General features: G+C 41.8%; 1 protein-coding gene across 1 annotated transcript in view; it reads left to right on the top strand.

The window, feature by feature from the left end:
- MAP3K15 (mitogen-activated protein kinase kinase kinase 15) overlaps positions 1–22,629 on the top strand; it is a 146,342-nt gene that overhangs the window by 39,035 nt on the left and 84,678 nt on the right. The window contains exons 5-6 of the mRNA XM_049871562.1: positions 5,899–6,067; positions 8,199–8,305. Of these exons, the coding sequence (XP_049727519.1) occupies positions 5,899–6,067; positions 8,199–8,305 (276 nt within the window). The remainder of the gene's footprint in view (positions 1–5,898; positions 6,068–8,198; positions 8,306–22,629) is intronic.

The raw sequence follows: 22,629 nt of genomic DNA on the forward strand, positions 1-22,629 counted from the left end.
TTTACATTCCCACTGGCAATGGCTGAGGGTTCCAGTTTCTCCACAAGTTTGTCAGCACCTGTTGTTTCTTTTTCCTTATTAATTGCTATTCTACTAATAGGATGAAGTGGTATATGTTCGGCCAATTATTTTTAAGTCATACTGCAGTCCTTCGTTGCCCCTCCCCCCATTGCTGTCGAGTCAATTCTGACTCATAGCAATCCTATAGGACAGAGTAGAATTGCCACACAGGGTTTTCAAGGAGCAGCTGGGGAAGTTGAACTGCCAACCTTTTGGTTAGTAGCCAAGCTCTTGACCACTCCACCACCAGGGCTCCTCATGGCCCCTCACTCCTCACTGAATTGGGCCACTGAACTGTAGCCAAAAGAGAGTGGACGTGGAGGTAGGTAGGAGGCCAGGATTAGGCTGCCTCCTGTGTGACCTTGGGAAATTCATCTCTTTCACCTTGAAGATTTCCTGTTTTAGCATAGTTTCTGGGCCTAATTTAACCCCTCCTCAGTTGCTGAGGTTCTTAGGATGTACCGTGGTAAGTTCTTTTTAGATTTATGTTGGTAATTGTGTGATGCTGATTTAGAAGTGGATACAGTGGGAGTCCTTGGTCAGGCAGTTCTTGTTGTGAAGCCTTGTAAAAGTCAGCTCACTGCTTGGAGCCTCTGTGTTCAAGAAACTGTACCTTAAAGTGTTCTCACTCTGTCCCTTGGAAATGGGTATGGTGATAGCTACACAAGGGAGTAAAAGTAATTAACGTCCCTGAATTGTGCACATAAAATGGCAAGTGTTTTGTTATATATATTTTTCTAGAATCAAATTTTTAAAAATCTTTTTCTTATTTTAAAGCTAAGGGCAAAAAAAAAAAAATGAATCTACTTAACCAGAGAATTCAGTTGTTTTTACTTGCAGCCAATTTACAGGATTTACTCCTGCGGTCATGTCACAAGAAGAATTTGTCCTTCTAAAACAAATGAAAATCTGAATAATTGGCAGAAGGAATTTAGGAAGAAATTTAAAGTTCCACACGTTAAGGTTTGACCCAAATTGTAGCACCCTTATCGTGGAGTGTTAATATCGTAGTATTTGCATGAGGTACTCACTTGGTTAAGGAGTCCCGATGGTGCAACACTTAAGCACTCAGCTGCTAACCAAAATGTTGGCGGTTGGAAACTCACCCAGCAGCTCCATGGGAGAAAGACCTTGCAATCTACTTTCATAAAAATTATAGTCTAGAAAACCCTATGGGGCAGTTCTAAAGCTCAGACTGCTAACCAAAAGGTCAGCAGTCTGAATCCACCAGCTGCTCCTTGGAAACTGTGTGGGCCAGTTCTACTCTGTCCTATAGGGTCGCTATGAATTGGAATCAACTGAACAGCAACAGGTTGGGTTTTTTGGTTCATGAGTTGAAAATTGACTCCAGGCAATACAATAACAACACACTTGTTAACGGTGCACTGTCTTTTTCAGTCCCATAACATATACTTGAGAATTTCTTCTACCGAAGGTAAAGGGAAAATAAGACTGGAATCCCAGATGCGTGTGGTCACATGGAACATTGAAAGCAAACGGGATGTTTGGTAGCACATTCCAGGAAAACCTCACTTGGCCTCCTCTTGCTAAGTATTCTCTGATTGCAGAACTAACATTTTAGTGAAATTTAGAGAGAGAGCTCTCCCAATACCATGTTTTCAGGTCTGAGAAAGGAGGTGTAGGCTGGCTTGAATCTGCAGGTAAGTCAGGTCTTTGCGAGAAATGCACGTTTGTTTCTTATGGATGTTATTGGTAGGAAAACAACTCTTTGGACTTTGGTTTAATTTGAAAGGACTTGAAAGACCTGTTGGCGTATTCCTACCCCATGAACTGGCAGATGTCTGATAATGTGAGAGGGTACATTGGGCTTGTGGTTTAAAACATGCCTAACAGGGATAGGGAATCTCTGGGTGGCTCAAACAGTTGTGTTTGACTACTAGCCGAAAGGCTGGTAGTTCCAACCCCACTCAGATGCCTTGAAAGGGAGGCCTGGTGATCTGCTTCTGAAAGCTAACAGCCTTGAAAACCCTATGGAGCAGTTCTACTTTGAACATATGGGGTTGCCGTGAGTCAGAATCGACTCGACTTAACGGCAACAGGTTTGGTTTTTGGTTAAGTGTGGAGTCCCTGGGTCTCAAAAACAATTAAGTACTGGGCTACTAACCTAGAGGTGTCTTGGTAGAAAGTCCTGGATCTACATCTAAAAGATCGCAGCTATTGAAAACCCTATGTGCAGTTTCTACTGAGAAACACATGGGTGTCCATGAGTAGGGCTTTTTTTTTTTTTTTAAACAGGGTTGGTCTGTAGATTTTAAGCTCAAATGCTGATTCTGATAGATGATAAAGGAGCCCTGGGTGGCTGAAAGGATTTGGAAGCCATTTCCAAGTTCACATTGATTAGCAACATCTTCCCTGCTTACCATAAGGAGCAATGGCCATGTGTTTATTACATATCTGATGTCCCTGAGCGATGCTTACTTTAGTATTGGGTTGATTTACTTATAAGTTACTGTACTTATTAGTGGTTCCTAGCTTATTAAAACTATTTTTCAGAATTACTCATGAAAACAAGGTTAAACTATAGCATAACTTTTTACTTGTCAGGCTAAACTAATAACACTTTAATAGCTTTGATACCTTTATTGTCCACCAAATGCAGCAGCTGTTGCCCAACTTAATGGCTCATGGGATTAGTGATCAAACTTTAAACACCTGGCAGGATCTGCTAATTTGCTCATCATTGGGATGAGAAGCAATAGACAAAGAAGGAAAGAATCAATGACAGCAATGCATTGGTATTTTTATATCAGAACCCTCCCGTGGGGCAGTGGTGTCACTAGGGATCGTGTGGGGGATGCAGACCACAGCGGGTGGCACTGACGGGGTGATACCAAAATGACTGTCCAGAATTTTTGTGCAGTGTTTCAGCAGAATTTTATTGTTACTTTAGTTTTATTGTGATTTCGGGGAAAGCTTACAGCTCAAGTTAATTTCTCATTCAGAAATTTATACACATATTGTTTCGTGACGTTGGTTGCAATCCCTACAATGCGTTAGCACGCTCGCCCTTTCCACCCCAGGTTCCCTATGTCCATTCAGTCAGCTCCTGTCGCTTCTTTCTCATCTTGCTTTTGAACAGGAGTTCCCCATTTGGTCTCATATATTTGATTGAACTAAGAAGCACGTTCTTCACGTGTGTTATTTTTTGTTTTATAGGCCTGTTTAATCTTTGTCTGAAAACTGGGCTGTGGGAATGGTTTCACTTCTGGGTTAGCAGTGTCCAGAGGCTGTAGTTTCAGGGGTTCCTCCAGACTCTGTCAGAGCAGTAAGTGATCTTTTCTCATGAATTTGAATTCTGTTTTACATCTTTCTCTTTCTGTCTGGGACTCTGTTGTGATCCCTGTCAGAGCCACTGGTGGTGGTAGCCTGGCACCATTAGTTCTTCTGGTCTCAGGCTGGTGGAGTCTCTGCTTCACGTGGTCCTTTAGTCCTTTGGGCTAATATTTTTCTTGTGTCTTTGGTTTTCATCATTCTCTGTTGCTCTGGATGGGATGAGAAATTTATTATTTTTTAATAAAAATATCCCTGTAGTTAGTTATAACAACAAAAACATTTTTCATAAGCCCAGCTTACATGTATCAAACAAGGCTAAGACTATGGTAATTTACTCTTAGAACCCTCTGATGCACTCCAGTCATAGCGGTCGTTATTACTCAAGTACAACGATGCTTCGAATCAGGTGGTTTCCTCTGCACACGCTATAAGCACACGCTGTGGTTTCATTGCTGCTGTTTTGTTATAGTTGCTGATTTTGTCAAATTTTCTGGTGTTATAGCTACAATATTATGGTAATTAGTATTCGTGAACCTATATCAATACCTTTTTTGAGAATGAAGTAGTAATTAAAGGGAAAGAAGGAGTGATACACAGGAATTATAATTCATGACCAACAGTACCAAAAACATTACTAAGGATTCTGCATGGTCTGGTATGGGAGGAGGTCCGTTGGGGGGGGTGTCACACCATGAGCTACCACACTGGGTGACACCAACCCTAGTGATGCCACTGCTGTGGGGCACCCCTTCATCGTCATCTTCTGAGGCTAGGACCAGGCTGTGTACGGTCTGCAAGTTTATTTATACTTAGTAAAAGTAAATAACATTTGTTCCTGTTCATTCTCATTTAGTGTTTCTCCTTTTCTGGAGACTAATTTCATGTAGTTTACTTCCTCAATGAGTAACTTAATTTTGTTCCCTATAGTTAGATCATTTCAGCTACTTAATGGATTGACAGTGCTTGGCAGTGCACAGACAAGATGTTTAGGTCAACCTATGGTCATTGTGGAAACCCTGGTGGCATAGTGGTTGAGAGTTATAGTTGCTAACCAAAAGGTCAGCAGTTCCAATCCACCATGTACTCCTTGGGAACCCTATGGGGTAGTTCTCCTCTGTCCTGTATGGTCGCTGTGAGTTGGAGTTGACTCAGTGGCAACGGTTTTTTTTTTTTTTTTTGGTATGGTCATCATAAATCTGCCTCTGGACACCAAAATAGGTCATTTATAAAGGTTTTAAACCAAGTACCAGATACTAGCATTGGTTCTTTAAGAGGATATGGCAAAATACTTCAATGTGGTTTTTTGTTGTTTGTTATTAAAAAAAAAATTTTTTTTTAATTTGGTTCAGACACAGCCAAACATTAGGCAACTGTTTCTACATCCACAATTCAATGACCCAGTGTGGTTTTCAGCTGCTTTAAATGTTTTTAAACGTCACCATTAGTATCTAAGGTCCCTTAGTGGCACAAACGGTTGTGCTTAACTGCTAACTGCAAGGTTGGCGGTTCAAACCCCACAGCAGCGCCACAGAAGGACCTGATGATCTGCTTCCATTAGACTGTAGCGAAGACAACCTTACGGAGCAGCCCACAAGAAGGAAGTTTTATATTTTACTTTACATAAAACCATTCTGACAGTCCAAAATGACAAGGAGAGTGAGGGGGCCAAAGACGAGGCTGTCTAGAAGCTTCCCCCTGGCTTCTGTGTGTCTTCCTTGCTTGAGGCCATGACTAGTTTTGCCAGGTTCTCGATCACTGGGAAAAGTTTTGAGATTATGAGCATGGAACACCTGATAGAGAAAGTAATTTTTAAAGAAGTCCTCATTATACTATGTTTTTGGCTTTTGGGGTTCTGTTTGGCTTGGTGATATTCTGTTACTAGTGGAAGAGATAGTCAGGTAAGGTACCTTTTTGCCCTCTGTGTGTTTGAAGATACCAGAGGAGATGAGTTGGGTTGCAAGTCCCACGTGTCTTCCAAAGGCAGATTGGATCAACTTTAACAGTATTTTCAAGGTTCAAATGAACTGATTTGTTTTTAACTATTTACTGGTTAACAGTTGCTATGAGTTGACTTCAACTCAGGGCTGCCACGTTAGCCATTTACACCACCCAGAGGCTCCATTTACTGGTGATTGTCTTTGGGTGCCATTGAGTCGATTTCAACTCATAGTGACCCCCTTTGACAGAGTACAACTACCCCATAGGGTTTGCTTGTCTGTAATCTTTATGGGAGTAGACTACCGGGGGCTTTTTCCTGAGGCACCACTGGGTGGGTTTGACCCATCAACCTTCCAGTTAGCAGTCAAGCGCTTACCCGTTTGTGCCACCGTGCTCCTTAGTTTTGATAAATCTAAGTAGCAAGTAGTATCGAAATAGCAAGTGTCCCCCGTTTACTAGCACAGGGAGTCTCAGGATTGGGCTGCGGCCCCCATGTGTTAGCATAAGCCACCTCAGTGAGAACCATGTTTGATTGCTCCACGAAAGGAAGTAGGTAGACCTGGGTGTATGTAATGTGACAAGAAGTTCTCGTGTCTCCCTCTCCAGTGCTTATTACAAAGAAACCTTGTTGAATGACATTCGGAAAGCCAGAGAGAAATACCAGGGTGATGAACTCGCAAAGGAGCTGGCTCGGATCAAACTCCGCATGGATAACACTGAGGTTCTGACTTCAGACATCGTCATTAATTTACTGCTGTCCTACCGCGATATCCAGGTATGAACTATGTTCAGATGAGGCTCAAATATGCCAAGTCCTTCCTCGCCTAAGAAACTACTGCTATGAAGTTCTCTCTTCCTGTGTGTATAGTAAGGCAGCTGTTCATAGACATAGCTAAGTCATCTGTCACCCAGTGAATCTGTTGTGGCGGAAACATTGGAGGGGGTTTGGCCACATCTGGGATGGCATGCATTCAGAAGGCCACTCCAAGGAGACCTCGTGTATAAGTCTGCTCAGTATAAGGAACTCAGACTTTAACTGAGTATATGCATGTTACGCTAGGCATTGTTCAAACACTTCGCAAATACTAATCCATCTAATCCTTTTAACCAACCCTTTGGGATATATGCTGTGATTATCCCCATTGTATCAGTGAGGACAGTGAGGCACAAAGAAGGTAACTTGCCCAAGGTCACAGAGCAGTTGGTGAAGTTAGGATTCAAACTGAGGCAGCGTGGCTCTGTTATCGTCGCTCTTATTCTCTCTGCTATGCCACTTCCTTTAGATCTTTGTCATCTTCTTTGTTTACTACCACCTGTCAGGGACAAGGAGAGCAGGAGGTAGCAGAGGCAAATAGAGGACCCAGGGAAACACAGATGTTTATTCCAAGGCAAGTGTCAGAGGCTTCTGGAGAGTTCTTGAGACAGGGCTTGTAGGGTACCATGAAGGAAATGGGGCATCTTCTCCCTCCAAGTTTAATGCCGGGGCCCTGCTGGAGCAGTGGTTAAGTGTTTGGCTGCTAACCAAGAGGTCAGCAGTTCAAATCCATCAGCCACTCGTTGGAAACCCTGTGAGGCAGGTCTAGTCTGTCCTATAGGGTGAGTTGGAATCAACAGCAATGGATAAGTTTAATGTCATTGAGCCACTTAGGTGTCTAGCTTACCTTCTCTTTGGAGGAACACAGATACTGTACCCTACCCGCAGAATTCTGCAAAGCCATGTTGGAGGTTGGTGGCCACAGGTCTTTAAGTGAGAGATATCCATCCATAACCTGATGTTTTTTTAGATTTTGGAGAAATGTGGTAAATCAAAAACTAAGGAACTTGAGCCCCTAGTGATAAACGAATGCATGTAACTGGTTTTAATAGCAGATGCAATTAGGGATTGTGGCAATGATTCATGCATACCCCAAGGAACAAGAGAATGGGAATAGCTTTTCTTGAAATTTTTGCTCCCTTCAGCTGCTGGCTTCCTCTCCTCCTTGCTTTCATGCATCTCTTCTTTTCATCACCTTCCATTGATGGGGGACTCTCAAGCTCTAGGTGAGCCAGGAGATTCCTGGAAGATGTTGTGGGCCACCAGCATCAAGGTGCAGAGCCACAAGATGGGCCTGGGATTTTGGTGGGATGCCCCCCTGGGCAACTGGAGCTGGTTGTTAGGGAGTTGGCTAGTACCCATGATTCTAAGGCTGGCTGAGAGGGTAGCAGGTGGGGCTGCTAACAGGGAACTCAGCTGAGACAGACATGGTAGCAATTTTTCCCTGGGTAGTTTATTGTAGTTTAGAGCAGGGGTTCTCAACCAGGGGCAATTTTGCCGATCTGAGGACATTTGGCAAAATCTAGAGACGTTTTTAGTTGTAACAACTGGGGTCGGGGTGAGAATGCTACTGGCAGTTAGTGGGTAGAGGCCAAGGATGCCGTTCAACATCCTACAGTGCACAGAACAGCCCCCCAGAGGTAAGAATGAACCGGCCCAAATGTTGATAGTACTGAGGTTGAAAAATCCTGGTTTAGATGGACTCGATTGCCTCTGGCAAAATAGGAGGAACTTCCCTTTACTTGAAAGGTAAGTTTTCTTGGGCATTTATGTCCAGCTCATTCTCACTCACAGCTCTTTTCCTGAATGCTCTGCTCATTTGCTCTCTTGTTGCCTTTAGGTTTAACCCTTTTTATTTGGTCCTTGTGCGGTCTTTGATAATAGGGATTCCTTCTCTGTCCTTTTCTCTCTCATCTGTCTTGTTTTCTGATCTTTTGTGCTACTAAGGGCTACAGGTAACTTCACTAAATGCCCCCTGGAAGGAAAGGCCTGTCTTTAAATGTCACGGCCATCTCACATTTATAACTGTTCAGAATAATCTGTGAAGAGCTGTGATTTCTCCCTTTCTCATCTTGAGATCTCTTGCCAACAGGACTATGACGCGATGGTGAAGCTGGTAGAGACACTGGAAATGCTGCCTACGTGTGACTTGGCTGATCAGCATAATATTAAGTTCCACTATGCATTTGCACTGAATAGGTAAGAATGGCAACGCATGTCTAGGGTTTTGAAACAAGCCACTTTTTAAATTCTGCTTCCTTCTTTCATTCTACGTTCGAGTATGTGCCAAGTCATGTGCTAAATGCCAAGGTTATGAAGATGGATAAGGTATGGTCTTTGTCCTCAAGGAGTCTGTCTTTGGAACATATCTTCTAGCTGTGAGGTCTGACACGTAAATAAATCCTCACAGCACAGAGAGATAAATGTCGTAATGAAGCTTTGTCCAAAGTGTTATGGGAGGAATTCACTGGCTTGCGTGTTTTAGAGACACTTCTCAGACGTTTTTGGAGCTAGGTTTTTGAAGAATTAGTAAGAATGACCCCATGGACCTGAGAGAGTGTGGGATGGGAGGGGGACGGTGACAAGACCGTTACATGTAGACAGGACAGAGTACGAGCAAAGACTTCTTCGCGTGCAAGGTGCACTCAGGGAGCATCCAGTGCCGGTGAAGCAGACACAAGTGAGGGAGCCAAACGTGGCTAATGGTACCGTGTGTACACGGATAAGGGATGGATATTGTAGACTGAGGGGGACCCGTTTAAGAAGTAGAGTTAACATCATTGCACGATAGAAAAGAAGGCTGCCGTATTTATGAGCAGAACTGGAGAACACAAATTGCCATGAGACAATGGCTCTGTGTTGTAGGCCAGAGCAGGGTCCTTGATGCTGAGAACCTCATCTTCTCCACCAAACTAGACATTTTCTGAATATTGCAGTGTTGATACATGAGGTCCAGTCGCCGCTTTGCTCTGGGTTTAACTTGGCCAGCTGTCAACATAGTCGCAGTAGGATAGTTTTAAGGTAGTTTATGGAGTTAGCTTGTATCTATAAAGCGGAAAATAGTGATGGGCAAATACTGAATTTTCCTGCATTACACTTGTCTTTTAACTCTTAGGAAGTGAAGCAAATCATGTCCATAAATTAGTTTCTACAGGTTGACGGTAATGAATGATGTTTGGCACTTGGATGGCAAGTTCTCTGTGTTACTAGGAAAGCTGGCTTGAGCTGGCCAATTTCCCTCATACCTTCCACTTCAGTGCACGCGCAAGCCCTTCAAAGCTGCTTCAAGTTTCCATTGGGCAGTTAAATCTGCTTGCCTCTCAACAGCATGGAGTTCTTCGTGAGCAATATTTATTTACTGTTGCTGTTACAGACAGGTCTTTGTTAGATCCGCTAACACAGTTGGAAGATTCTGACCAGGGACTCAGGCAGAAGGATGGTCCAGAGAGTATTGAAGCCAAAGTTGTAGCTGGAAAGCAAAACAAAACTTGCCTATCACAAAGTAGGAACTTGCTCATTTTCTATTTCCTGTATCTTTGATTCAAGACCAGCAGCAACTCTGGCGAAATTTAACTCATCGAATTACTCAGCAAGTGGAGATGAAAGTGAGTGCGCGACACATTTATTAGACTGTCTGATGTGTCATTCTGTGGCTTAAATGAGTTTTAAGGATAGCTGTGGAGAGAAAAGCTGCCTTGTGGGCTGTTGGAACGGTGGGTGTGGGGCATATTAGATGAGTGCTACTGAATCCAGCCTACACCATAAGGGCTGGAAGGAGACAGCTTTTTCTAGAGCCTGCATCAGTTGCCTCATCCTTAGCCAGTGGGCTTCAAACCAGGTCATTATTCTGCTGGAGGGACACCTGCCCTCAGGAGGGCATGGTGGGCTCACCTTGACGGTAGCCATTGGCATCCTTTTCTTTGTCTCTTCTGTTTATGTTCACTCTGATTTCATTGCCTAAATTTGTGTTTCTATAAATATCCATTCTTTGTAACATGTCAGCAGTAACAAAAAGATGCCGTCTTCCCACATTTACTGTTTTTGGGTCTTCAGGTACCTAAAAGCATGTCGCCAAAGAATACATACGGGCTGTTGTTTTCCTGGCAGGGAACAGAATCATGAAATCTGCAAACTTATAAGACATCCTTTAGTCCATACCCTTTATTTTAGAGAGGAAGAACAAAGAAAGGCAAGAGCCCAAAGTATAACAACAGTTCGTCAGCAAGAGGTCTGGGACTAGAACTCCAGGTTTTAGCACAGTACTCTGCATATACTAGTTTTCTAAGCTGCTGATCATAATACCATGATAGAATCAAATTCTTCCCAGCAGGCTTTAGTTTAGATTTTTTTTGGCCTGGAACGCAAACCAAACAAGCCAAGGGCTTCCATTTGCAATCCTATCCCTTTATATGTCCTGGCTTGTCATATAGAATGAGAGAATTCCGTAGATGATAGCTGAATATTGAAGCCACTTTCATAATACATAATTTTGAAAAATAATATTTCATTGTATATTTGGTGAAATTAAGCAATTTGCACAAATTGTTGACTGACATGGGTTACATTCTTTACATTGCGTCAGCATTCGCATTATTTTTGTTCTCGTTGTTTATGTTTCAATTAACCTAGTCTTCCAGCCCCCCAACCTTCTCATCTATGCCTTAGAGTATTTGTTGACCATTTGGTCTCATATGGCTGATTTTTTGAAAGAACACAGTACTCTAAGGGGATGTTCATTGCTTTATGAGATAACCTATTTAGCTAAAAGGTGACTTGAAGGGGTAGTTTCACTTCAAGGTCATAATGTATACTTTTTATAGCGAAAAGCTTATTTTAGGTTTTTTGTTTTCCTTATCACTGGCCTTGCCATTAATACATGTTTTCCTTTTGAAAAATATTTATTCAAAGGACTTGCCAGTTCAGTTTGCCTTCATTCCTACCCACTGGTCTCCTTGCTACTAGGATAGCTACCTTTTCTGTCTACTTCCTTCTTGCTCCCTCCCTTTGGTCCCTCCTCCCTCATGGACTGATTGACATCAGTGGAAGGCCCATGAGCTAATGAAGGTGAGTGCTTACGGGGTGTGCCTGAAATTAATGAGGATTAAAAATATAAACACACATGTGTATGTATGTACACACACATACAGTTGAACTTTTACAAATGAACTTGTTCTCTTCAAATTGATGGCCGTGCAATGCTCTGTATTTATTTTGATAGCGCTGCCATTATTCAGGGAAACCCTGGTGGCGTAGTGGTTAAGAGCTACGGCTGCTATCTGAAAGTTTGGCAGTTTGAATCCACCAGGCGCTCCTTGGAAACCATATGGGGCGGTTCTACTCTGTCCTTTACAGTTGCTATGAGACAGCAATGGGTTTTGGGGCCGTTTTTCAGAATATTCTGGTGTTGGCAGGAGGAAGGGATTTTTTTTTATATTTATTTTTTATTTAAAGCAATAAGTAAAAAATGTGATCGCTTTCGCATATAACCAATTTAAGAATTCTTTTATTTATTTTTTATTATTGTACTTTAGATGAAGGGTTACAGAACAAACTAGCTCCTCATTAAACAGCTAGTACACGCATTGTTTTGTGACACTGGTTAACAACTCCACAACATTTCAACACTCTCCCCTTCTCAACTTTGGCTTCCCTGTTACCAGCTTTCCTATCCCCTCCTGCCTTCTAGTCCCTGCCCCTAGGCTGGTGTGCCCCTTTTGTCTAGTTTTGTTTTATGGGCCTGTCTATGACTGAAGGGTGAACTTCAGGAGTGACTTCATTACTGAGCTATAAGGGTATACGGGCACCATACTCTTGGGGTTTCTCCAGTCTCTGTAAAACCAGTAAGTTTGGTCTTTTTTTTTTTTTTCCAGTACCCTAGTTTCCCTGCCTCCTTAAAGTCCCATCTTTGCTTTAGAGTAATTTATTTTTATTGTGCTTTAGATGAAGGCTTACAGAGCAAATTCGTTTCTCATTAAACAATTAATACACATATTGGTTTGTGACATTGGTTGCCAAGCCCATGACATGCCAACACTGTCCCTTCCTGCCCTTGGGTTCCCCGTTACCGGCTTTCCTATCCCCTCCTGCCTTCTCGTCCTTGCCCCTGGGCTGGTGTGCCCATTTAGTCTCCTTTTGTTTTATGGGCCTGTCTATGGATGAAGGGTGAACTTCAGGAGTGACTTCATTACTGAGTTGAAAGGGTGTCCGGGGGTCATACTCTCTGGGGGTTCTCCAGTCAAGAAGGGATTTTTTTTCTTTGAAATTACATTGAGTCAACTTCCAAGGCACATAAACTTGTCGCCGTCAATTCGACTCAGGCTCATGGCGACCATACATGTCAGAGTAGAATTGTGCTCCACAGGGTTTTTGGCGGCTGAATTTTTGGAGGTAGATCACCAGGCCTTCTGAGACGGTCTGTGCGGATTGGAACCTCCAGCCTTTCAGTTAGCAGCCAAGCGTGTTAACCAATTGCGCTACCCAAGGACTCCTAGAAGGGGGATAGGAAGTCTGTACAATTATGTGCAGTTTAAAGACATCTGGGACAGATTCTGGCTCCATCACATTAGTGATATAGTCAAGCCACTTAGTCTCCTGAAACATTAGTTTTTCATCCTTAAAAAGGGATCCTAACACCTACCATGTAGTAAGTATTACTTGGAGGAGTACTAGCATGGAGCAGGTGCTTGCCTGTGGCAGTTACTATTGCTGCGTAACAACTTCTGATCCTTTCCAAATATCATGTTTATTAGCTAACCATAGACCCGCCTGGCCATGGAAGAGATTTCAAAGATCATCCCTTGGGCTTTGAAGAAAATTTCATACAGAAGTTTATGAAAGTGCTGTTAGCATGAGAACATTGTTGGAATAAGTACGTGGCCCTCTTAGGTGTGTGCTTTGAATGGCGGGCAGGGTTCATTTGAGTGTAGATGTTTGTAGAAAGAAAGAATGGTATGTTTGGTAAAAATCAGTCTGTTACTTTAGAGCAGAGTTTCTCAACCTCAGCACACGTGACATTGGGCCCAGATCATTCTTTGTGGTAGAGGCTGTCATGTGCATTGTAGGATGTTTAGCAGCATCCCTGGCCTCTACCCATTAGATGCCAGTAGCTCTTAACCCCCTTCCAGGAGTGACAACCAAAAATGTCTCCAGACGTGGCCACGTGTCCCAGGGGGGACAAATTGCCCTTGGTTGAGAACCACTATTCTGATAGAGAGGCAGTGTGGGGTGTGGAAAGAGTGTACGCTTTGAATTTAGAATGACTTACCAGCAATTTGGAAACCCTGGTGGCCTAGTAGTTAAGAGCTACAGCTGCTAACCAAAAGGAAGGCAGTTTGAATACACCAGACATTATTTGGAAACTCCATGAGGCAGTTCCACCCTGTCCTATGGGGTCGCTATGAGTTGGAATCAACTTGAGTGTAATGGGCTTCATCTTCATTTTTTGTTGTTGTTGTTGTTACCAGGGATGTGATTTTGACAAGATAATTAAACTCCTTAAGCCTGAGGTTCCTCATCTACAAACAGGGCTTAAAAGCAGTTCATTCCAGTTTGAACATCTGCTGAGAATTTACATTTCTACCCCAGATGGACTATATTGGAAGCTACAGGTTCCCAGGTGATTCTTATATATAATAAATTTTGAGAACCACTGCTCTATTAGTGGTTCTCAGAATTGATTCCTAACCAGCAGTATTAGCATTGCCTGGGAACTTGTTAGAAATGCAAATTTTCAGCAGGGGTTCGAACCTGAATGAATCAGTTTAAAGCCCTGTCTAAAAACCAGGCTGGTGAGGCCTCTTGTGAAGAGACTAAGAAAGAGCATATGTAAATAGCCTGAGCAGCACCTGGCAGCTAGAAGGCATTTACTAAAAGTTCTGTCCCTTATCCTCTTGTCCTTCTTAAACTTCTTTATTCTAATCCTGGTCCCTGGGTAGTGGAATGGTTTGTGCTCAACCTAAAGGTTGGCAGTTCAAACTCACCTAGTGGTTCCATCGAAGAAAGGCCTGGTGATCTGCTTCCGTAAATGCTACAGCTAAGGAAACCCTGTGGAGCAATTCTATTCTGTAACACATAGGGTTACCACAGCAATGACTTATTCTAATGGAGAGATATCACAGTGCGATGTAAAAAAAAAAAAGTTGCAGAGTCAACATGGCAAGTACCAAGTAATTTACTGGCTTAGTCTGTAAGAATTATGATTGTTTAAAGTAGACAAGAAAAAAATCCTGTAATTTAGCCAGAAAAAAAAAAAATTTGCTCATAGCTCTTAACTGACCAAGAGTTAAGAGTTGGTTGTCCGGAGAGCATACAACTTTGGAATGCTTTGAAAAATATTTGGAAGCTACTCTGCTATTTACAACCCATAAAACCACGGAGTGGACTTCTGTGAAAAAATGAGGATAATAGGAATTAATACGGTTTTCCTAAGAGTTAAAATAAGGGGGCCAGTGGTGGTTCAGTGGTAGAATTCTTCCATTTCATGAGGGAGACCCAGCCAATGCATCTCCCTATGATGCTGAACTAGGGATAAAGGCCTAGTAATTTACTTATGAAAACCCTGTGGATGACAAAAGTCTATCTGCAGGGGTGGCGCAGGACTGGGCAGCTTTTCCTTCTATTGTGTGTGGGGTCTTAATGAATCTGGGACCAACTCAATAGCAGCTAACAACTGCAGGAAGTAAATAAGAGTACTGTCACATAGGGGGCTCAGTTACAGATACTTCGTAGGCATAACCAAGCAGCTCATAGGATTAGATTTCTGGACTTGAAGGATTAGGACCCTGGTCTCGTGGGACATCTTTTTTTTTTTTTATTAAATTTTAATAAGCTTCAAGTGAACATTTACAAATCTAGCCTATCACATATAAGTTTACATACATCTTACTCCGTACTCCCACTTGCTCTTCCCCTATTGAGTCAGCCCTTTCAGTCTCTCCTTTCGTGACAATTTTGCCAGCTTCCCTCTCTCTCTATCCCCCCGTCCCCCCTCCAGACAGGAGATGCCAACACAGAATCAAGTGTCCACCTGATACAAGTAGCTCACTCTTCATCAGCATCTCTCTCCCACCCGCTGACTAGTCCCTTTCATGTCTGATGAGTTGTCTTCAGGGATGGTTCCTGTCCTGTGCCGACAGAAGGTCTGGGGAGCATGGCCGCCGGGATTCCTCTAGTCTCAGTCAGACCATTAAGTCTGGTCTTTTTATGAGAATTTGGGGTCTGCATCCCACTGATCTCCTGCTCCCTCAGGGGTCCTCTGGTGTGTTCCCTGTCAGGGCAGTCATCGATTGTGGCCGGGCACCAACTAGTTCTTCTGGTCTCAGGATGATGTAGGTCTCTGGTTCGTGTGGCCCTTTCTGTCTCTTGGGCTCTTAGTTGTCGTGTGACCTTGGTGTTCTTCATTTTCCATTGCTCCAGGTGGGTTGAGACCAATTGATGCATCTTAGATGGCCGCTTGTTAGCATTTAAGACCCCAGACGCCACATTTCAAAGTGGCATGCAAAATGTTTTCATAATAGAATTATTTTGCCCATTGACTTAGAAGTCCCCTCAAACCATGTTCCCCAGACCCCCGCTCCTGCTCCGCTGACCTTTGAAGCGTTCATTTTATCCCGGAAACTTCTTTGCTTTTGGTCCAGTCCAATTGAGCTGACCTTCCATGTATTGAGTGTTGTCTTTCCCTTCACCCAAAGCAGTTCTTATCTACTGATTAATCAATAAAAAAAACCTCTCCCTCCCTCCCTCCCTCCCTCCCTCCCTCCCCCCCCCCCTTCGTAACCACAAAAGTATGTGTTCTTCTCAGTTTTTACTATTTCTCAAGATCTTATAATAGTGGTCTTATACAATATTTGTCCTTTTGCCTCTGACTCATTTCGCTCAGCATAATGCCTTCCAGGTTCCTCCATGTTATGAAATGTTTCACAGATTCCTCACTGTTCTTTATCTATGCGTAGTATTCCATTGTGTGAATATACCACAATTTATTTACCCATTCATCCGTTGATGGACACCTTGGTTGCTTCCAGCTTTTTGCTATTGTAAACAGAGCTGCAATAAACATGGGTGTGCATATGTCTGTTTGTGTGAAGGCTCTTGTATCTCTAGGGTATATTCCGAGGAGTGTGATTTCTGGGTTGTATGGTAGTTCTATTTCTAACTGTTTAATATAATGCCAGATAGATTTCCAAAGTGGTTGTACCATTTTACATTCCCACCAGCAGTGTATAAGAGTTCCAATCTCTGCACAGCCCCTCCAACATTTATTCTTTTGTGTTTTTTGGATTAATGCCAGCCTTGTTGGAGTGAGATGGAATCTCATCATAGTTTTAATTTGCATTTCTCTAATGGCTCATGATCGAGAGCATTTTCTCATGTATCTGTTGGCTGCCTGAATATCTTCTTTAGTGAAATGTGTGTTCATATCCTTTGCCCACTTCTTGATTGGGTTGTTTGTCTTTTTGTGGTTGAGTTTTGACAGAATCATGTAGATTTTGGAGATCAGGCGCTGGTCTGAGATGTCATAGCTGAAAATTCTTTCCCAGTCTGTAGGTGGTCTTTTTTAACTCTTTTGGTGAAGTCTTTAGGTGAGCATAGGTGTTTGATTTTTAGGAGCTCCCAGTTATCTGGTTTCTCTTCATCATTTTTGGTAATGTTTTGTATTCTGTTTATGCCTTGTATTAGGGCTCCTAAGGTTGTCCCTATTTTTTCTTCCATGATCTTTATCGTTTTAGTCTTTATGTTTAGGTCTTTGATCCACTTGGAGTTAGTTTTTGTGCATGGTGTGAGGTATGGGTCCTGTTTCATTTTTTTGCAAATGGATATCCAGTTATCCCAGCACCATTTGTTAAAAAGACTATCTTTTCCCCAATTAACTGACACTGGGCCTTTGTCAAGTATCAGCTGCTCGCTCATACATGGATGGATTTATATCTGGATTCTCAATTCTGTTCCATTGGTCTATGTGCCTGTTGTTGTACCAGTACCAGGCTGTTTTGACTACTGTGGCTGTATAATAGGTTCTGAAATCAGGTAGAGTGAGGCCTCCCACTTTTTTCTTCTTTTTCAGTAATGCTTTACTTATCCGGGGTTTCTTTTCCTTCCATATGAAATGGGTGATTTGTTTCTCTATCCCCTTAAAATATGACATTGGAATTTGGATCGGAAGTGCGTTATATGTATAGATGGCTTTTGGTAGAAATAGACATTTTTACTATGTTAAGTCTTCCTATCCATGAGCAGGGTATGTTTTTCCACTTAAGTATGTCCTTTTGAATTTCTTGTAGTAGAGCTTTGTAGTTTTCTTTGTATAGGTCTTTTACATCCTTGGTAAGATTTATTCCTAACTATTTTATCTTCTTGGGGGCTACTGTGAATGGTATTGATTTGGTTATTTCCTCTTCGGTGTTCTTTTTGTTGATGTAGAGGAATCCAAGTGATTTTTGTATGTTTATTTTATAACCTGAGACTCTGCCAAACTCTTCTATTAGTTTCAGTAGTTTTCTGGAGGATTCCTTAGGGTTTTCTGTGTATAAGATCATGTCATCTGCAAATAGTGATAACTTTACTTCCTCCTTGCCAATCCGGATGCCCTTTATTTCTTTGTCTAGCCTAATTGCCCTGGCTAGGACTTCAAGTACGATGTTGAATAAGAGCGGTGATAAAGGGCATCCTTGTCTGGTTCCCGTTCTCAAGGGAAATGCTTTCAGGTTCTCTCCATTTAGAGTGATATTGGCTGTTGGCTTTGCATAGATGCCCTTTATTATGTTGAGGAATTTTCCTTCAATTCCTATTTTGGTGAGAGTTTTTATCATAAATGGGTGTTGGACTTTGTCAAATGCCTTTTCTGCATCAATTGATAAGATCATGTGGTTTTTATCTTTTGTTTTATTTATGTGATGGATTACATTAATGGTTTTTCTGATATTAAACCAGCCTTGCATACCTGGTATAAATCCCACTTGATCATGGTGAATTATTTTTTTGATGTGTTGTTGGATTCTATTGGCTAGAATTTTGTTGAGGATTTTTGAATCTATGTTCATGAGGGATATAGGTCTGTAATTTTCTTTTTTTGTGATGTCTTTACCTGGTTTTGGCATCAGGGAGATGGTGGCTTCATAGAATGAGTTGGGTAGTATTCCGTCATTTCCTATGCTTTGAAATACCTTCAGTAGTAGTGGTGTTAACTCTTCTGTGAAAGTTTGGTAGAACTCTGCAGTGAAGCCGTCCGGGCCAGGGCTTTTTTTTGTTGGGAATTTTTTGATTACCGTTTCAATCTCTTTTTTTTTTATGGGTCTATTTAGTTGTTCTACTTCTGAATGTGTTATTTTAGGTAGGTAGTGTTTTTCCAGGAATTCATCCATTTCTTCTAGGTTTGTAAATTTGTTGGAGTACAATTTTTCGTAATAATCTGATATGATTCTTTTAATTTCAGTTGGGTCTGTTGTGATGTGGCCCTTCTCATTTCTTATTTGGGTTATTTGTTTCCTTTCCTGTATTTCTTTAGTCAGTCTAGCCAATGGTTTATCAATTTTGTTAATTTTTTCAAAGAACCAGCTTTTGGCTTTGTTAATTCTTTCAATTGTTTTTCTGTTCTCTAATTCATTTAGTTCAGCTCTTATTTTTATTATTTGTTTTCTTCTGGTGCCTGATGGATTCTTTTGTTGCTCGCTTTCTATTTGTTCAAGTTGTAGGGACAGTTCTCTGATTTTGGCTCTTTCTTCTTTTTGTATGTGTGCATTTATCGATATAAATTGGCCTCTGAGCACTGCTTTTGTTGTGTCCCAGAGGTTTTGCTAGGAAGTATTTTCATTCTCGTTGCATTCTATGAATTTCCTTATTCCCTCCTTGATGTCTTCTATAACCCAGTCTTTTTTCAGGAGGGTATTGTTCAGTTTCCAAGTATTTGATTTCTTTTCCCTAGTTTTTCTGTTATTGATTTCTAGTTTTATCACCTTGTGGTCTGAGAAGATGCTTTGTAATATTTCGATGTTTTGGATTCTGCAAAGGTTTGTTTTATGACCTAATATGTGGTCTATTCTAGAGAATGTTCCATGTGCGCTAGAAAAAAAAGTATACTTTGCAGCAGTTGGGTGGAGAGTTCTGTATAAGTCAATGAGGTCAAGTTGGTTGATTGTTGTAAGTGGGTCTTCCATGTCTCTATTGAGCTTCTTACTGGATGTCCTGTCCTTCTCCGAAAGTGGTGTGTTGAAGTCTCCTACTATAATTGTGGAGGTGTCTATCTCACTTTTCAGTTCTGTTAAAATTTGATTTATGTATCTTGCAGCTCTGTCATTGCGTGCATAAATATTTAATATGGTTATGTCTTCCTGATCCATTGTCCCTTTTATCATTATGTAGTGTCCTTCTTTATCCTTTATGGTGGATTTAAGTCTAAAGTCTATTTTGTCAGAAATTAATATTGCTACTCCTCTTCTTTTTTGCTTTTTGTTTGCTTGATATATTTTTTTTCCATCCTTTGAGTTTTAGTTTGTTTGTGTCTCTAAGTCTAAGGTGTGTCTCTTGTAGGCAGCATATAGATGGATCGTGTTTCTTTATCCAGTCCGTGACTCTCCATCTCTTTACTGGTGCATTTAGTCCATTTACATTCAGCATAATTATAGATAAATAAGTTTTTAGTGCTGTCATTTTGATGGCTTTTCATGTGTGTTGTTGGCCATTTCGTTTTTCTACATACTTTTTTGTGCTGAGACATTTTTCTTAGTAAATTGTGAGATCCTCATTTTCATAGTGTTTGACTTTATGTTAGTTGAGTCGTTACGTTTTTCTTGGCTTTTATCTTGAGTTGTGGAGTTGTTATACCTTTTTGTGGTTACCTTATTATTTACCCCTATTTTTCTAAGTAAAAACCTAACTTGTATCATTCTACATCGCCTAGTATCACTCTCCATCTGGCAGTTCAATGCCTCCTGTATTTGGTCCCTCTTTTTGATTATTGTGATCTTTTACCTGTTGACTTCCATGATTCCCTGTTATGTGTATTATTTTTTTTTTATTAATCTTAATTTGTTTGTTTTTGTGATTTCCCTATTTGAGTTGAGATCAGGACGTTCTGTTTTGTGACCTTGTATTGTGCTGGTATCTGATATTATTGGTTTTCTGACGAAACAATATCCTTTAGTATTTCTCATAGCTTTGGTTTGGTTTTTGCAAATTCTCTAAACTTGTGTTTATCTGTAAATATCTTAATTTCGCCTTCATATTTCAGAGAGAGTTTTGCTGGATACATACATGATCCTTGGCCGTCAGTTTTTCTCCTTCAGTGCTCTGTATATGTCGTCCCATTCCCTTCTTGCCTGCATGGTTTCTGCTGAGTAGTCTGAACTTATTCTTATTGATTCTCCCTTGAAGGAAACCATTCTTTTCTCCCTGGCTGCTTTTAAAATTTTCTCTTTATCTTTGGTTTTGGCAAGTTTGATGATAATATGTCTTGGTGTTTTTCTTTTTGAATCAATCTTAAATGGGGTTCGATGAGCATCTTGGATAGATATCCTTTCGTCTTTCATGATGTCAGGGAAGTTTTGTGTCAGGAGTTCTTCAACTATTTTCTCTGTGTTTTCTGTCCCCCCTCCCTGTTCTGGGACTCCAATCACCGGTAAGTTATCCTTCCTGATAGAGTCCCACATGATTCTTGGGTTTCTTCATTTTTTTTAATTCTTTTATCTGATTTTTTTTCAGCTATGTTGGTGTTGATTCCCTGGTCCTCCAGATGTCCCAGTCTGCATTCTAATTGCTCGAGTCTGCTCCTCTGACTTCCTATTGCGTTGTCTAATTCTGTAATTTTATTGTTAATCTTTTGGATTTCTACATGCTGTCTCTGTATGGATTCTTGCAACTTATTAATTTTTCCACTATGTTCTTGAATAATGTTTTTGAGTTCTTCAGCAGTTTTATCAGTGTGTTCCTTGGCTTTTTCTGCAGGCTTTTTGCCTTATTTCGTTTGTGATGTCTTGAAGCATTCTGTAAATTAGTTTTTTATATTCTGTATCTGATAATTCCAGGATTGTATCTTCATTTGGGAAAGATTTTGATTCTTTTGTTTAGGGGGTTGGAGAAGCTGTCATGGTCTGCTTCTTTATGTGGTTTGATATGGACTGCTGTCTCCAAGCCATCACTGGGAAACTAGTTTTTCCAGAAAATCCGCTGACTGGTACGCTGGCTCCAGGCTCTGAAAACAATCGCTGCCTCCCCGTATTTGTTCGTTCTCCGTCTCTAAATCTGTGTTTGTTGTTCAGGGTTCTTAGATTGTTATTTATGTGATCGATTCACTTGTTTTTCCGAGTCTTTCTTGCAAGAGGGATCCGCGGTAGCGTCCACCTAGTCCGCCATCTTGGCCTCGCCTCGTGGGACATCTTAGTCAGTTGGCATAATATAGTTCATGAAGTTACGTTCTACATCCTAATTTGGTAAATAGTGTCTGGGGTCATAAAAGCTTGTGAGCAGCCATATAAGGTACAGACATTGGTCTCTACTCATCTAGAGCTGAAGAGAAGGAAGCCAAAGATTCAAAGAAGAAACTAGTCTACAGGAACCACGGCCTCATCTACCCTGCGACGAGAAGAACGAGATGGTAACTGGCTAACACTGCCGATAGCTCTAATCAGGGCTACAGTAGAAGGACCCTGATAGAATGGCAGAAAAATGCACCTCAAATTTCTAAAACAAACAACCGATCTACTGGACTGCGTAAAACTTGGAGGACTCCCAGAGACTATTGCCCTGAGATACTCTACAAACCTTGAACCAAAACTAACCCCTGAGGTCACCTTGTAGCTAAATAACAGATTGCCTCATAAAATGAATATCACCCATAGGTACTGTGCTCCTTTGAAAAATCACCTAGTAGGCGGGGCCAAGATGGCTGACTAGGTAGAAGCTACCTCCGATCCCTCTTGGAACAAAGACTCGGAAAAACAAGTGAATCGGTCACATACATGACAATCTACGAACTCTGACCATCAAACACAGATCTAAAGAGTTGACCTGAGTGACAGAGACTGAGAACGAACAACCACGGGGAAGCAACGACTGCTTTCAGAGCCTGGAGCAAGCATCCCAGTCAGAAAACCTTGGCATCGGCTTTGGACTGGGTGCACGGGAGCTGAGCACGGCATCCTGAGACAGCACAAACACGGTATGCAGCCCTAGCCCCCAGAAGTGACCTCCGGGGAAGCCCAGCCAGTGCGCGCAGGCAGCGCAGTGACGGGGTTGACAGGAGTGGAAGTCACCGGGAGGCAGCGACTGGTTTTGGAGCCTGGAGTGCAGCATCCCAGCCGGGGAACCTTGGCGCTGGGCTTTGGAACAGGAGTGGAGGAACTGACCACAGCCTCTGAGACAGCACGAGCATGGAAAGTGGGCCTGACCCTCGGGGACAATCTCAACGCAGGCAACGGCACTCTCTCTCTCAATATGATGGCGAAATTAAAACTTTTACAGATAAACACAAGCTTAGAGAATTTGCAAAAACCAAACCAAAGCTATAAGAAATACTAAAGGAAATTGTTTGA

Source organism: Elephas maximus, chromosome X (assembly GCF_024166365.1).
Source record: "Elephas maximus indicus isolate mEleMax1 chromosome X, mEleMax1 primary haplotype, whole genome shotgun sequence".
NCBI classification, from domain to species: domain Eukaryota; kingdom Metazoa; phylum Chordata; class Mammalia; order Proboscidea; family Elephantidae; genus Elephas; species Elephas maximus.